At 41.9% G+C, this 13,277-nt stretch overlaps 1 protein-coding gene across 1 annotated transcript in view; it reads left to right on the top strand.

Annotated features, from left to right (window-relative positions):
• Positions 1-13,277, top strand: part of Sdk1 (sidekick cell adhesion molecule 1) — an 827,695-nt gene that overhangs the window by 709,109 nt on the left and 105,309 nt on the right. Inside the window, 1 exon segment of the mRNA XM_087195944.1 lies at positions 198-435. Within this exon segment, the coding sequence (XP_087052070.1) occupies positions 198-435 (238 nt within the window).

Here is a 13,277-nt window from a genome sequence, read left to right as displayed (position 1 = left end):
GTCCAGCCCATGACTAACAGGGTTTCATTTAATTAGCAGAAGAAAAATTTGAAAGAAAAATAGAATAAGGGTCTAAGGATATCTTCCAAGAAAATGCTTTTGGTGGAATGGCTCTGTAAGACACACCTGTCCTTTAAGACCTAGAAAGGCGACCGTGTTGAGGTATCAGCTCTTCACAGACTGTCATTCATTGCCAGCCCCTGCCCGATTCCCAGTACAATGGGAACCCAGAGTCCGTGGGTTACCGGGTGAAGTACTGGCGCTTAGACCTCCCATTTGCTGCACTGGCCCAAGTTGTCAACAACCGGCTGGAGAGGGAGCTCACCATCGAGGAGCTGGAAGAGTGGACGGAGTATGAGCTGCAGATGCAAGCCTTCAATGCCATCGGAGCTGGGCCCTGGAGCGAGGTAGTGCGCGGCCGCACACGAGAGTCAGGTGAGAGGAGGCCAGGGCTGGTCCCGAAGACAGCCTGCTTCTCACTGGAGGTGGGGCATGCTAAACCTGAGTCCCCACATTGCAAGCCGGTGACATCGTGTCGGCATGTCCCATTTGTGTCTGTGTGGTGCGCTCCTGCCCACTGGCTAGGCCAGGTGTGCCTACCACATAGCTCTTGCTAGACCAGCCTCAGGAGAAGTTCAGGTGAAACGCCACTGGGGCACAAGCCATTTGTTTGAAGTTGGTGATGAATTCTAACAGGCTGGACTCATTACGACTTTTTAAGTTAGGGATAATTTTGCTATCAGTGATGAAAAGGAGGCACACAGAAAGATCCGATGGGGAATCTTTAACCTGTAATGTGTCCAGGCTCTCCTCTTCAGAAATCAATATGGATAGTATGTTCAGTGATTTGCTGCAGTAACAGATGGATCCCCAAATAGAAGTTGATTTCTCAACCTTCAGTGCAGCCTGAGGTGGGTGTCCTGATGGGTGAGTGGACCTCTTCCAGGAAGTGACTCAATGACCTAGACTTTGCTGTACCATGGGATTAGTCACCATCTGTTCCCAGAGGAAAGAGAAAGAGCAAAGGGGCATATGTCCCTCTGAAAACCTGTAAAGAAATGTCCTGCTCACCCTGCTCTTCTCCTTTAGGCTTGGTCACAGGATACTGCTGATGGCCAGGGAGCAAACAACAAGTATCTTTGGGCAACACCAAGTAGTCTGTGCTGCAGTATGCTGATGACAAGCCTGTTCCCTCATCTTCTAGGGTTTACAGGGGAACTTTAGCCAGTTTCAGCATCTCTGCAACTTTCATTGGTACAAATGCAATTGCAAGGGCGCAGCAACACTCTGCAAAGACTGTAACAGGGATCAGCCTTCTGCCCAGTTCACATTGGCAAGGTGGTCTGACAAGGAAGGGGTCAGATACCCCCTCCCACCCTTGACAGATGTCACAGCATGGACTTGACACATGGAGGAGTTGTTCATTCTAGACTGAGCAAGGCTGTTAGGAAGAGCCCTTAGAACAAACTCCGACGTGAGTCCACACAGGGTGAGGGGAAGGTGTGACTCATATCAGAAGTCCAACGTGAAGATCCAGCCCCCACTGCTTCCCACAGGAAGTCTTCATCCATTTTCCTTATTCTCATCAAACGATTCTCTTTGCTAACTGTGTTAAGCCTCACTCTAGCTCCGTTAAAAACTCAGTGGTATTTCCTGAGCCTCATGTGAGAGTCCTCCCTGGAGGCTCCGAGGGGACACATCAGAGAGTTTGCCCTTCGACCTGAGGAGGGACAGGAGGGCAGCAAGAGGCCGTCTTTACCCAGAGCTCTGGAAAAGCCCAGGCCCACTCCCCACCCAGAACCTCCACATGCCATGACACCACGGGAAGAAGTCCCCTGTTGTGGCGGCAGTGGTTCAAAGTAGCAAAATTAATTAATTAAAAATGTAAGCATTGAAAACTACATTAGGAGATACTTAGAATCCAGTGTGACTTTGACAGGAAATAGTTAGAAGAATGAGTTGGGAAGGCAAAGTGTGTGCCAGTACCTTGAAGAAAAGTCTAGTCAGCCAGGTGGAGGGAGGTAGGGACACAGTGGGCATGTGCCTCCTGGCTTGGCTGGAGGTGGCTTTAGAACAGGCATCCTCGGGTTGAAGGCAGTTGGGAGGAAAAGAGGGACAGATGCCTGCCCCAGTGCTGAAAAAGGACACACAAAATGGGCAGGTGGTGCCATGGTGGCCGTGAGGTCGGTGAGGAGAGCTGCAGTGAGGAGGGGCCAGCCTGACGTGGCACCCTGCTGGCCAGACTGGCCCTCGCTCCCACTGCTTGTTGCCCAATGCCCACTGGGCCCTGTGTGGCTGTACCAGGTCACCCATGTGTCAGAATGCCAACCCCTCACCTCCCGGGGCCAGCTAGCAGGGTGCTGGTGGGTCTCCACACAGCTATGCAGTATAAGGACAGAGACCACTCCCTTGCATCACTGTGTGGGTACAGCCCAGGGAGCACCAGGAAGAGGCTCTTCTCATCCTCTTTACTCCCTCTTGCCAATGACAGACACCAGACAGGTCAGAGATGACCCTGCAACCCTAGGGACACGTTTAGGTTTCTAGAGCACCTTGGCTGCCATCTCCAAGCCAAAGCTCCCATGAGGCTTGTGGCTTTATTTCTTCCTCGTCTTCTCCTAGGAGGTGGTGAAGTAGGTGGAAGAGCTCCTCAACACAGGAGCGAGACACAGAACTACTATATCAGCATAGTGTGAGCCTAGGAACCCACTAACAAGAGCCACTGAAGACTCACTGGCGTGGTGACCAGTAGACCTCTGGGAGGAAAGGTGTTTAGAGAGGGGTTGCTGAAGCAAGGCAGGACTCACTTCCCACTGTAGATTCTATTAGGTCAAAGAGAGAAGGCTGAGCGTGCTGATACATGGCTTGTGACTGTGACCATGTCGGTTTTTAAAAAGCTCTGTTATCTTTAACATCTGAATCTTTGTGACAAAGAAAAGAACTTGAGAAATTTTAAGGGATAAATCCAGTAATAGGCAGACCTATTGAAGTTTTTTTTAATTTTTAAAAAAAATTTTGCTATATCCAACTAGAAAATTGTGGATAAAATATAATTTTTAATTTTACTTTATTGATGTACTTGGAAGGAAAACCGTGAAATCTAATAATGTGAGCTGCGTAAAGGGAACTGAAGGCTGAGAAGCAAGGGCTATTCCGGGCAGGTGGGGCAGCCAGTCCGTCCACATCCTGTAAGGACTTGGGATTTGTTGCCCTTGCAGAGTGGGAGGGTCACCCCCAGTCTGGGGTGTGGGTTGAGGCCCTGAACTCCTTGTGAAGACGAGGTTCTTCCATAGGGAGGCTAAAGGTACCTACCCACAGAGGTTGGCCGGCTGGCTGCCTAGACTGTGCACAGGGAAATTATCTCCAAGTCCTGTGCCTGGCTCAAGTTTGAGTTCTGGGTGTGCGCTCTATGAATGATCCTAGAAACTTCCAGAAGAGAAATAATGAGGAATTTAGTTCCAGAAACAAAAGCACAAGCAATAAATGAAAAAATAGACAAATCGGGGTTCATCAGAATGAAAATTTTGTGCTTCACAGAATACCATACAGAAAATGGAGAAAGAAAATGTTTTCTCATCATGTATCTAACTAGAGGCTTGTATCTAGAATACATAAAGGCTCCTTACTTCACAATGAAAAGACAAATGATTCAATTAAAAATCAGGCAAATGCCTGAATAGACATTTCCTCAGAGGAGACAGACAAATGGCTAATAAACACATGAAAAGATGCTCAGTATTATTAGCCATTACAGAAATGCAAATCAAAACCATAATGAGGTATCACTTCATAACCCTAAGACTGTTAAAGTAGAAAAAAAAAGGACAATAGCAAGTGTTGGTGAGGGCGTGGAGAAATTAGAACTTTACATGCCGCTGACGGGAATGTAACATGGTGCAGCCACTTTGGAAAGTAACTGGTGATTCTCAAAAGATCAAGCATAGAGTTCCCATATCGCACAGCAGATCCACTGCTAGGTACAAGGTATAATCAAAAATTATAGTTAATTTAAATTTTCTTTTTGAATTGATTATAGTAAAAGACATATTGTCATTAATGCCCTTCAAAATCTTCCCTCTCACTTCAAAAGCACTTACCCTATCATTCTTGCCACTTTCTTTTTGTTTGTTTGTTTTTTGAGACAGGGTCTCACTAAGTTGTCCAAGTTGGCTGAAACTAGCAGCAATCCTCCTGCCTCAGCCTCCTGAGTGCTGGGATGACAGATGTGTGCCACCACCACGCCCAGCTCATCACTTTCTGAAGTACTTCTAGAAGTCATCTCTCATAAATGCCTTTAGCTGTGCCGTCATGGCTGACTTGAGGTCCTGAACTGCTTCAGAATATTTACCATTCACAGTCATTCTGATGTTGGAGAAGAGCCAGAAGCTGCACAGTGCCAGATCTGGTGACTGAGGAAGATGAGGGCACATCATGATGCTTTTATTTGACACAAATTGCTGTATATATTTTGAGTTAATTCAGGATATTAAGGCAACCACTCCCAGAAGAGGGTGTGGGGCTTCTCTTGGGGGTGATGCTATGTTCTAAAATTCCTTGTGATAATGACTGCACAGCTCTGTGAATTATGGGCCATAAATAGGTGAATTCTATGATAGATGAATTGATACCACATGAAAGGTATTTTCTAAAGAAAAGCTCAGCCTTCTGTAGATTAACTTTATATAGATTAAGTGTCATTAAAATAAGTGTGCTTCATAGATTGTGCATTTTGCATGTGGGCAAAAGCCTTGATTGTCCTCACTGCCCATACCTTGTCACATCAACCCTTCTGAAATAGCTATGTGTCACACGCCAGTAGAGGACTGTCCTCTCCTCTAACATAGAATAAATAGAAAGGAAATGTAAAGGGAGGAAAGGCAAGGGATGGGAGGGGAGAGAACAGGAAGGGAAGCTAATTTCAGGTCAGACTTTGTGTGCAGCCAACAAAAGCAAATATAACTTCTCTCTGGACAAATATTGTCATAGCCAGGTTGTCATAGGTAAAAATCAAGCCCTTTCGATACTGAATCACAAGTATACATGCATGAGGAAATAGTCTGCCACAAGTAAACATGGACAGTTTTTTAAAAAGAAAAATCAAGGGCTTTGATTGGTCTGAAAGAGAATAAATAGTAAGTATCTTTTAAATTATCATAGTCTTGAATAATTAAAGGAAAGCATTAAAACTTTGAAGATTAAAAATACCATTTTTAAATTAGATTGACATTTGGAAAGAACCAAATAGAACCCAGGCATTGAAAATAAAAATCTATGATTGAAGCAAAAGCAGTTTAGATGCTGCTAAAGAGAGAATTACTAAATGGGAGGCTAGATCTGAGTTGATAACTCAACTACAGCACAAAAACATAAAGATTGAAAATAGAACAGAGATTAAATGACCAAGAATAGAGTGAGAGGATCTAATAGAACTCCAAAATAGAAAGGGGAGAAAATGTGCATAGATCTGCTGAGAAAGTCCAGAGTTGGTGAAAGACATTATCACTCTAAAGAAGCATGAATCCTGATAAATCCGCACCAAAATATATTATAGTACAACTATAAAATACTAAAGTCAAAGAGAAAGCTGTAAAAGCAGTTAGAACAAAAGATAGATAACCCAGAAAGGTAATTGCAACAATTTGACTTATGTAGTTTCTCAAGATATATAAAGCCAGAGGTTGGCTGAGTAACCATCGTGCAGCAGCTGAAAGAAAGGACTATCAATCTCAACTTTTGTACCCAGCTACACTATTTTTCAATGCTATCATCCAGAAAACAACAAAATTACATGGTATATAAAAATGAAGAAAATGTAATAAAAATGAAAACATTGTTTTAGTAATTTGCAAAGAATACTCTTTAAAAGCAGTAAAACAATGCAGAATTGCTGAGTTGGATCTATATGTTTCCTACAAATATTTCTAGCTATTGGAACCTATTTCTACAGTAGTTTTTTATTTTTTCTGGCTTTGTTCTCTCAGATAATCACATATCTCTTTCACAGTAACTCTGAGTTAACTTTCTCAAGCAGTTTTGTTTATTTTTGTAGAATAATGTTGAGGAATAGACTTCACAGCAAGAGGAGCATAGGGTATTTGGCTTTGTCTTAAGTTAACTGCCTCATGTGTATCTGGAAGGAAACTGTAAGAAGCCCATGCAGAATGAACTATTGACTGAAGCGTGGTTGTGTTCATAGTTAATTCATTGAGAAGGTTTCTGAGCAAGAGGAAGAATCATTCTTGCAGCTGAAGTTTTGCTTTATGAGTCATCCTGTCCTTTTTTCTGAAGGTTATAACCTACAGAAAATTCATTTTTAGATTTACATCGAATCTTTTTGTTTAGTTAGAAACTGCAGTGCAACACATTTCTTTGGGAGAAAGGGAAGAGTTTTGGTTCAAGTATTTTCATCACAAATTAAACAACTGTGTTATTGATCCTCAATATATGGAGTATTCAGTTTTCAGACATGTTTAGTGCTTTCATTATGGGCTTCTCGGGACCCCTTTTGAGTTGATCTCTCCTCCTTAGGTGCTGGTTCTCAATGTTAATTTTTTTGCTTTTTTGTTTTTCTAATTCTTTTATTGGTCAATTTTAGGTTTACAACACAATTATATTTCTCATTGGGAACTTGTACCTTTACATAATGCATCTTGGTTCTTATTTTTTCCCCATTACTAGCCCTCCCTTCACCCCCTCTACCCTTCCCTATTTACAGAGACTTTATTTCCATTTTTTCCATTTCTCAGCATTTTTCCTTTCCCTTCTTTCCTTTCCCCTGCCCCTCCCACTATCCCTACCCCTTTGGACCTTTTCTTCCTACTTTGCATTATCGATTATTCATTCTAATCATTGGTACATTTTAGGTATACAATATAATGACATTCATCATTGGAAATTTGCACCTTTACATAGTCTCTCTTGGTTCTTATTTTTCACCCTTGCCCAGCCCTCCCTTCAACCCCTCCATTCCTCCCTATTTACAAAGATTTTGTTCCTAGTTTTCCATTTTCTCATATTAATCCCATTCCCTTCTCTCCTTTCCCCTAGCCCTCCCACTTCCTTCCCCTTTGCCTCTTTTCTTCCTATTTCACATTACCTGTTATATATTTTAGTCCTTATTTACACTTTCAGTTTCTCACACAAGAGAAACTATTCGGGATTTATACATGTGTGTCCTATTTCACTTAAGAGTATCTCTTCAATGTGCATCCATTTAGCTATAAATGTCTCTAATTTCTCATTTTTTATGGCTGAGTGGTACTCCATTTTATAAAAAAGTCACATTTTCTTTATCCAATCTCCAGTTGATGAGCATTTGGGCTGTTTCCAAGTTTTAGCTGCCACAAACTGTGCTGCTATGAACATGGGTGCACATATATCACTGTGGTATCATCCTTTTAATTCTTTGGGGAAGATCCCCAGCAGTGAAATAGCATGCTCAAATGGGACTTCCAGTCCTAGTTCTTTGAGGTATCTCCATACTGATTTCCACAGTGGTTTCACCAGTCTATACTCCCACCAGCATTGGAGCAGGGTTCCTCTTTCCCCACAGCCCCGCCAGCATTTGTTATTGGTTGATTTCATGATAGCAGCCTTTCTTTCTGGAGTGAGGTGGAATCTCAGTGTTGTTTTCATTTGCATCTCTCAAATGATCAGTGATGTTGAACATTTTTCATGTATTTATTTGTTGTTTCTACTTCCTTGTCTGAGAAATGTCTGTTCATTTCAGATGCCCATTTTCAGATTGGGTCTTTATATTTGGGAGATCTGATCTTTTTAAGTTCTTTATAGATTCGAGATAGTAGACCTTTGTCTGAGGAAAAGCAGGTGGAGATTTTTTCCCACATTGTGGGTTGTCTCTTCACACTGCTGGTGGTTTCTCTTGCTGTGCAGAAGCTTTTTAATAAGAAGAGATCCCACTTGTTGATTGTTGGTGCTAGTTCACAGGCAAGGGAGGTTTTGTTCATAAAATCTTTTCCTACACCAATCTTTTCAAGAGTTCTACCTAACCTCTGTTCCCACTGGTTCAGCATTTCTATTTTAATATTTAGATCTTTAATCCATTTCGATTTTAGTTTAGTGCATGGCGAGAGATATACGTCTAGTTTTAATCTTTGGCAAGTTGAAAGCCAGTTTTTCCAGCACCATTTATTAAAGAGGCTATCTTTCCTCCAGTGAGGGTGTTTGGCTCCTTTATCAAAGATAAGATGGCTGAGTGTATCTGGCGTTGTTTCTGCATCTTGTAATCTGTTCCACTGGTCCTCAGGTCTGTTTCTTTGCCAGTACCATGCTGTTTTTATCACAGTAGCTTTGTAGTATAGTTGCAGGTTGGGGATTGTGATACCCCCTGCCATGTCTCTGTGACCTAGAATTGCTTTTGCTATTCTGGGTCTCTTCTTGTTCCAAATGAATTTTTGGATTGTTTTCTCAAGGTCCGTGAAGTATGCTGCTGAGATCGCAATTGGAATTGCATTGAATCTATATAGCAGTTTTGGAACTATGGCCATTTTCACTATATTAATCCTTCCTACCCAGGAGCAGGGAATGTCTGTCCATTTTCTGATATCATCTTCATTCTCTCTTTTCAGAGTGCTATAGTTTTCAGAGAAGAGGTCTTTGATTTCTTTTGTTAGGTTGATTCCTAGGCATTTCAGTTTTTTGGATGCTATTTTGAAAGGAATTATTTGCCCTATTTCTCTCTCAGTGAGTCTGTTGTTTATGTAGAGGAAAGCTATTGATTTTTGTGTGTTGACCTTGTATCCAGCTGCTTGACTGAATTTGGTTATTAAGTCTAAAAGTGGAGTTGGTGGAGTTCTTGGGGTCTTCTATATAGAGTATCATGTCATCTGCAAATAATGACAATTTGACTTCTTCATTTCCTATCTTTATTCCTTTTATTTCTTTCTCTTGTCTAATTGCCGTGGCTAATGTTTACAAAAGTATATTGAACAAGAGTGGTGATAGTGGACATCCTTGTCTTGTTCCTGATTTTAGTGTGAAGGATTTCAGTTTTGACCATTTAGTATGATATTGGCTATTGGGTTTTTTCATAGATGGCTTTTATCAGTTTGAGGTAGAGACCATCTATTCCAATTTTTTGTAGGGTTTTTATCATAAATGCATGTTGGATTTTGTCAAATGCTTTTTCTGCATCTATGGAGATGATCAGATGGTTTTTGTCCTTGGCTGTATTGATATAGTGTATTACATTGATTGATTTTCATATATTGAACCATCCCTGCATCCCTGGGATGAATCCCACTTGATCAGGGTGTATGACCTTCTTGATGATCTTCTGCATTCTATTTGCCAGTATCTTATGAAGGATTTTTGCATCTGTGTTCATTAGTGAGATTGGCCTATGGTTCTCCTTTTCGGTTGGGTCTTTCTCTGCTTTGGGGATCAAGGTGATGCTTGCTTCCAGGAATGAATTTGAGAGTATTGCTTCCCTTTCAATTTCATTGAAGAATTTAAACAGTAGTGGCAGTAGTTCCTCTCTAAATGTCTTGTAGAATTCAGCAGTGAAGCCATCAGGGCCCAGGCCTTTCTTGGTTGATAAGTTTTAAATTATGTTTTCAATTTCATTGGTTGATATTGGGTTGTTTAGAATTTTTAGGTCTTCTTCATTCAACTTTGGTAATTCATATGTATCTAGGAATCTGTCCATTTTTTTCTGTGTTTTCCATCTTATTGGCTTATAGGTTCTGGAAGTAGGTATTGATGATCCTCTGGATTTCTGCTGGGTCTTTTGTAATTTCACCCTTTTCATTCCTAATCGCATGGATTTGGGCCTTTTCTTTCCTTTTTCTGATAAGGTTGGCTAAGGGTTTGTCAATTTTGTTGATTCTTTCGAAGAACCAACTCTTGGCTTCATTGATTTTTTTTGTATCATTCTCTTAGTCTCCATTGAATTGATTTCTCCTCTGATCTTTGTAATTTCGTCTCTTGTATGAGCTTTGGGTTTGTCCTGCTCTTCTTTTTCTAGAAGCTTGAGCCTTAGCATCAGGTTGTTTAATTGGACTCATTCTGTTTTCCTAATATGCCTATTCACAGCTATGAATTTCCCTCATAAGACTGCTTTCGTTGTGTCCCATAGATTCTGATATGTTGTATTGTCATTGTCATTTAATTGAAGGAACTGTCTGATTTCTTCTTTAATTTCCTCTATGACCCATTGGTTATTCAGAAGTGTGTTGTTCAATTTCCACGTGTTTATGAAATTTTTCCAGTTTCTTTTGCTATGGATCTCCAATTTCATCACACTATGGTCTGATAATATACAGGGGATAACTTTAATTCCTTTGCACTTGCTTAAACATGTTCTATGTGTGAGTATGTGGTCTATTTTGGAGAATGACCCATGTGCAGCTGAGAAGAATGTGTATTCTGATTTTGTGGGGTGGAAGACTCTGTAGACATCTGTTAAGTTCATTTGTTCAAGAGTTCGATTGAGTTCTAGTATTTCATTACTTATTTTTTGTCTAGTTGATCTATCCATTTGTGACAGTGAGGTGTTGAGGTCCCCCACTACTGTTGTATTAGTGCATATATGACTTTTCATGTCTGTTAGTATTTGTTTTATATAGTTGGGCGCACTAGTGTTTGGTGTATAGATATTTATGATTGTCATCTCTTCCTCTTGGGTTGTTCCCTTTACAAGGATGTAGTGTCCTTCTTTGCCTCTCTTAGTCAGTGTTGGTTTGAAATCTACTTGATCTGCAAAGAGGATTCCTACTCCTGCTTTTTTGGAGGTCTCTGTTGCATGGAGTTTTGTTTTTCACCCTTTAACTTTCAGTCTATGAGTTTCCTTTTGAATTGTGTTTCTTGTATGCAGCTTATTGTTGGATTTTGCTTCTTGACCCATTCTGTCAGTCTGTTTCTTTTGATTGGTAAATTGAGACCATTAACTTTGATAGTTATAACTGAAACGTATTGACTTGTCATTGCCATGACTTTTTCTTTTTGTTGGGTTCTCCCCCTTTACATTTAATTTCTTGTCATGCCAGATGGATTCATTCTGCTTTGCTTCCTGGGGTTGTGATCCTCAATGTCTGTTCCTAGGATAGTGTGTAAAATTCTCTGGAGTGCTGGTTTGGTATTCACAAAGTTCCTAAAGTGCTCTTTGTCATGAAAGTATCTTATTTCTCCATCAATTTGGAAAGATAGTTTTGCAGGGTACATCAGTCTGGGTTGGAGGGTGTTTTGTTTAGGGCTTGGAATATGTCACTCCAAGCTCTTCTTGCCTTGATGGTTTGTGTTGAGAAGTCTGCTGTGATTCTGATGGGCTTTCCTTTTTATATGATTTGTTTCTTTTCTCTAACTGCTTGTAGAACTTTGTTCTTCTGTCGTGTTTCTGGAATCTTAACAATTATATGCCTATGTGTAGATTTTTTTTGATCAAGGCTATTTGGAGTCCTATATGCCTCACTTATCTGTATGTCAAGTTCTTTTCCCCTGCTTGGGAAGTTTTCTGCCATTACTTCTGCAAAGAGTTTTTTATGTCATCTCCACTCTCTCCTGTTTCTTCATTGAGTCCAATCAGTCTTATGTTATTCTTTTTTGCATCATCTAGCAGCTGCTGGATTGATTTCTCATGTCCCCTTATAATTTTGAAGCAATTTTTCTTTTCCTGGTCACTAATTGCAATCTTATCTTCTATATTTGAAATTTTGTCCTCACATTGGCTCATTCTGCTGTGTAGACTTTCAATGGAGTTTTTCATGTCCTGGAAATCTATTTGCATCTGTTTTATGGATTCCATTTGTTTCTTATGTTGGGATTCCATCATGTTCCTGAGCTCCTCTCTAGATTTATTAATCATGTCTTGCACTAGGAGGGTCCAGGTGGTTGAGTATCACAGTGTTCCATCTCATTTCCCTTTGGGGTTGCTGTAGGTGACCTGGAAGTCTGGTTTTGAGACTTATTTACATGTTTTCTCATTTTGACTGGGAGGGGCGGGGGGGTACTGTTGGCATCTGCGTTGCTCACTCCTCTGAGCTGGGAGAGGTGGGACAGGGACCGGGAGTGGCGGTAGGGCTGGTGGCCTGAAAGTCCCTTCCTCTGGGCTGGGAGTGGTGGAACATTTGGTGGCCCAGAAGCCCCTTCCTCTGGACCAGGAGCAGTGGGATGCTGGCTCAGAAGCCCCTACCTCTGGGCTGGGAGCGGCAGGATGAATGGCAGCCCCAAAGCCCTTTCTTCTGGGCTGGGAGCAGCGGGAGGGATAGTTGCCAGGCATCCCCTTCCTCTGGACCAGGAGCAGTGGGACAGCAGCTCAGAAGCCCCTACCTCTGGGCAGGAGTTCTTTAAATGCTGAGGACTTGATTAGCTCCAGCACAGTGGTCTGATGGTCCAGTGTCCCTGTGTCTTTTTAGTCTGGAACCAGGTGGCTGTACAGAGAAGAGGCCAGAGGAGCGGGGTGAGGGTGGTCCAGTGGATTGCTGCCGGGATTCGGTGTTTTCAGTGCGACTGGCGACCTCGGGACCACATCTGCAGACCTATCTGTCTGCAGCGGGCTGATTCGGTGTTTTCAGCACAACTCTGGTTCTCAATGTTGACTCCAGCTGCACATACATGCCAAGGGAGATTCGAGTGCTCCTCCAATGCTGCAGGTCCTATAGGACTTCTGATCCTCCACCTTCTGGATGGAGTTTTGACAACCTCCTACCTGACAGCTCCTCCCTCTGATCCCCATTCCCCACCCAGTGCAGCGATTCTGACTTCTTGCTTCCCTTCCTCCTTGTAGCATCTAGTGCTCTCCATCCCCAGCACAGAAATCTATCTTGCATGGCCCAGCTCAGCATTTTATCTGGGGAAAGGAGAGATGAGCATGACAGTCACAGGGGCTGAACAGTGGAGCCAGTGGGCAGGGGAGGGGTTGGAGAGGGAGCTGAAGGGTAATCAAAGCTCCCAATCACTGTCCACATAAAAATCTCACATCAATGAAAACTGTAGTTCCCTGAAATCCTCGAAAAGATGGCTGGAAACATGGAGAGGACACCTTGAGCCACATTTAAATGATGTTTACAGTTTTGAACTACACTCTAAGGTTCCATGACATCTTATGATATATTATAGAGATAAATGAGGCTTCAAAAATCAAAAGAGGCTACATCTGGAGAAGCAATGAACTACACAGTGAGACTCCTGTAGAGGAGAGAAGAAAGGTGGAGAAGGAGAAAGTAAGCACTTGGAATGAGTTGTTGATGAAAGGGAGTTTCTAAGAAGTCTGAAAACTTAAGATGTTGGAAAAGAAGTTGAATCTTTCTCAAAATAGATGA

Source organism: Heterocephalus glaber, unplaced genomic scaffold (genome assembly GCF_053883595.1).
Source record: "Heterocephalus glaber isolate CG9 unplaced genomic scaffold, H.glaber_assembly_v1.0 deba00001610, whole genome shotgun sequence".
Lineage (NCBI taxonomy): Eukaryota > Metazoa > Chordata > Mammalia > Rodentia > Bathyergidae > Heterocephalus > Heterocephalus glaber.
Note: the sequence above shows the minus strand (reverse complement) of the source record. Positions and strands in the feature narration are given on the sequence as shown.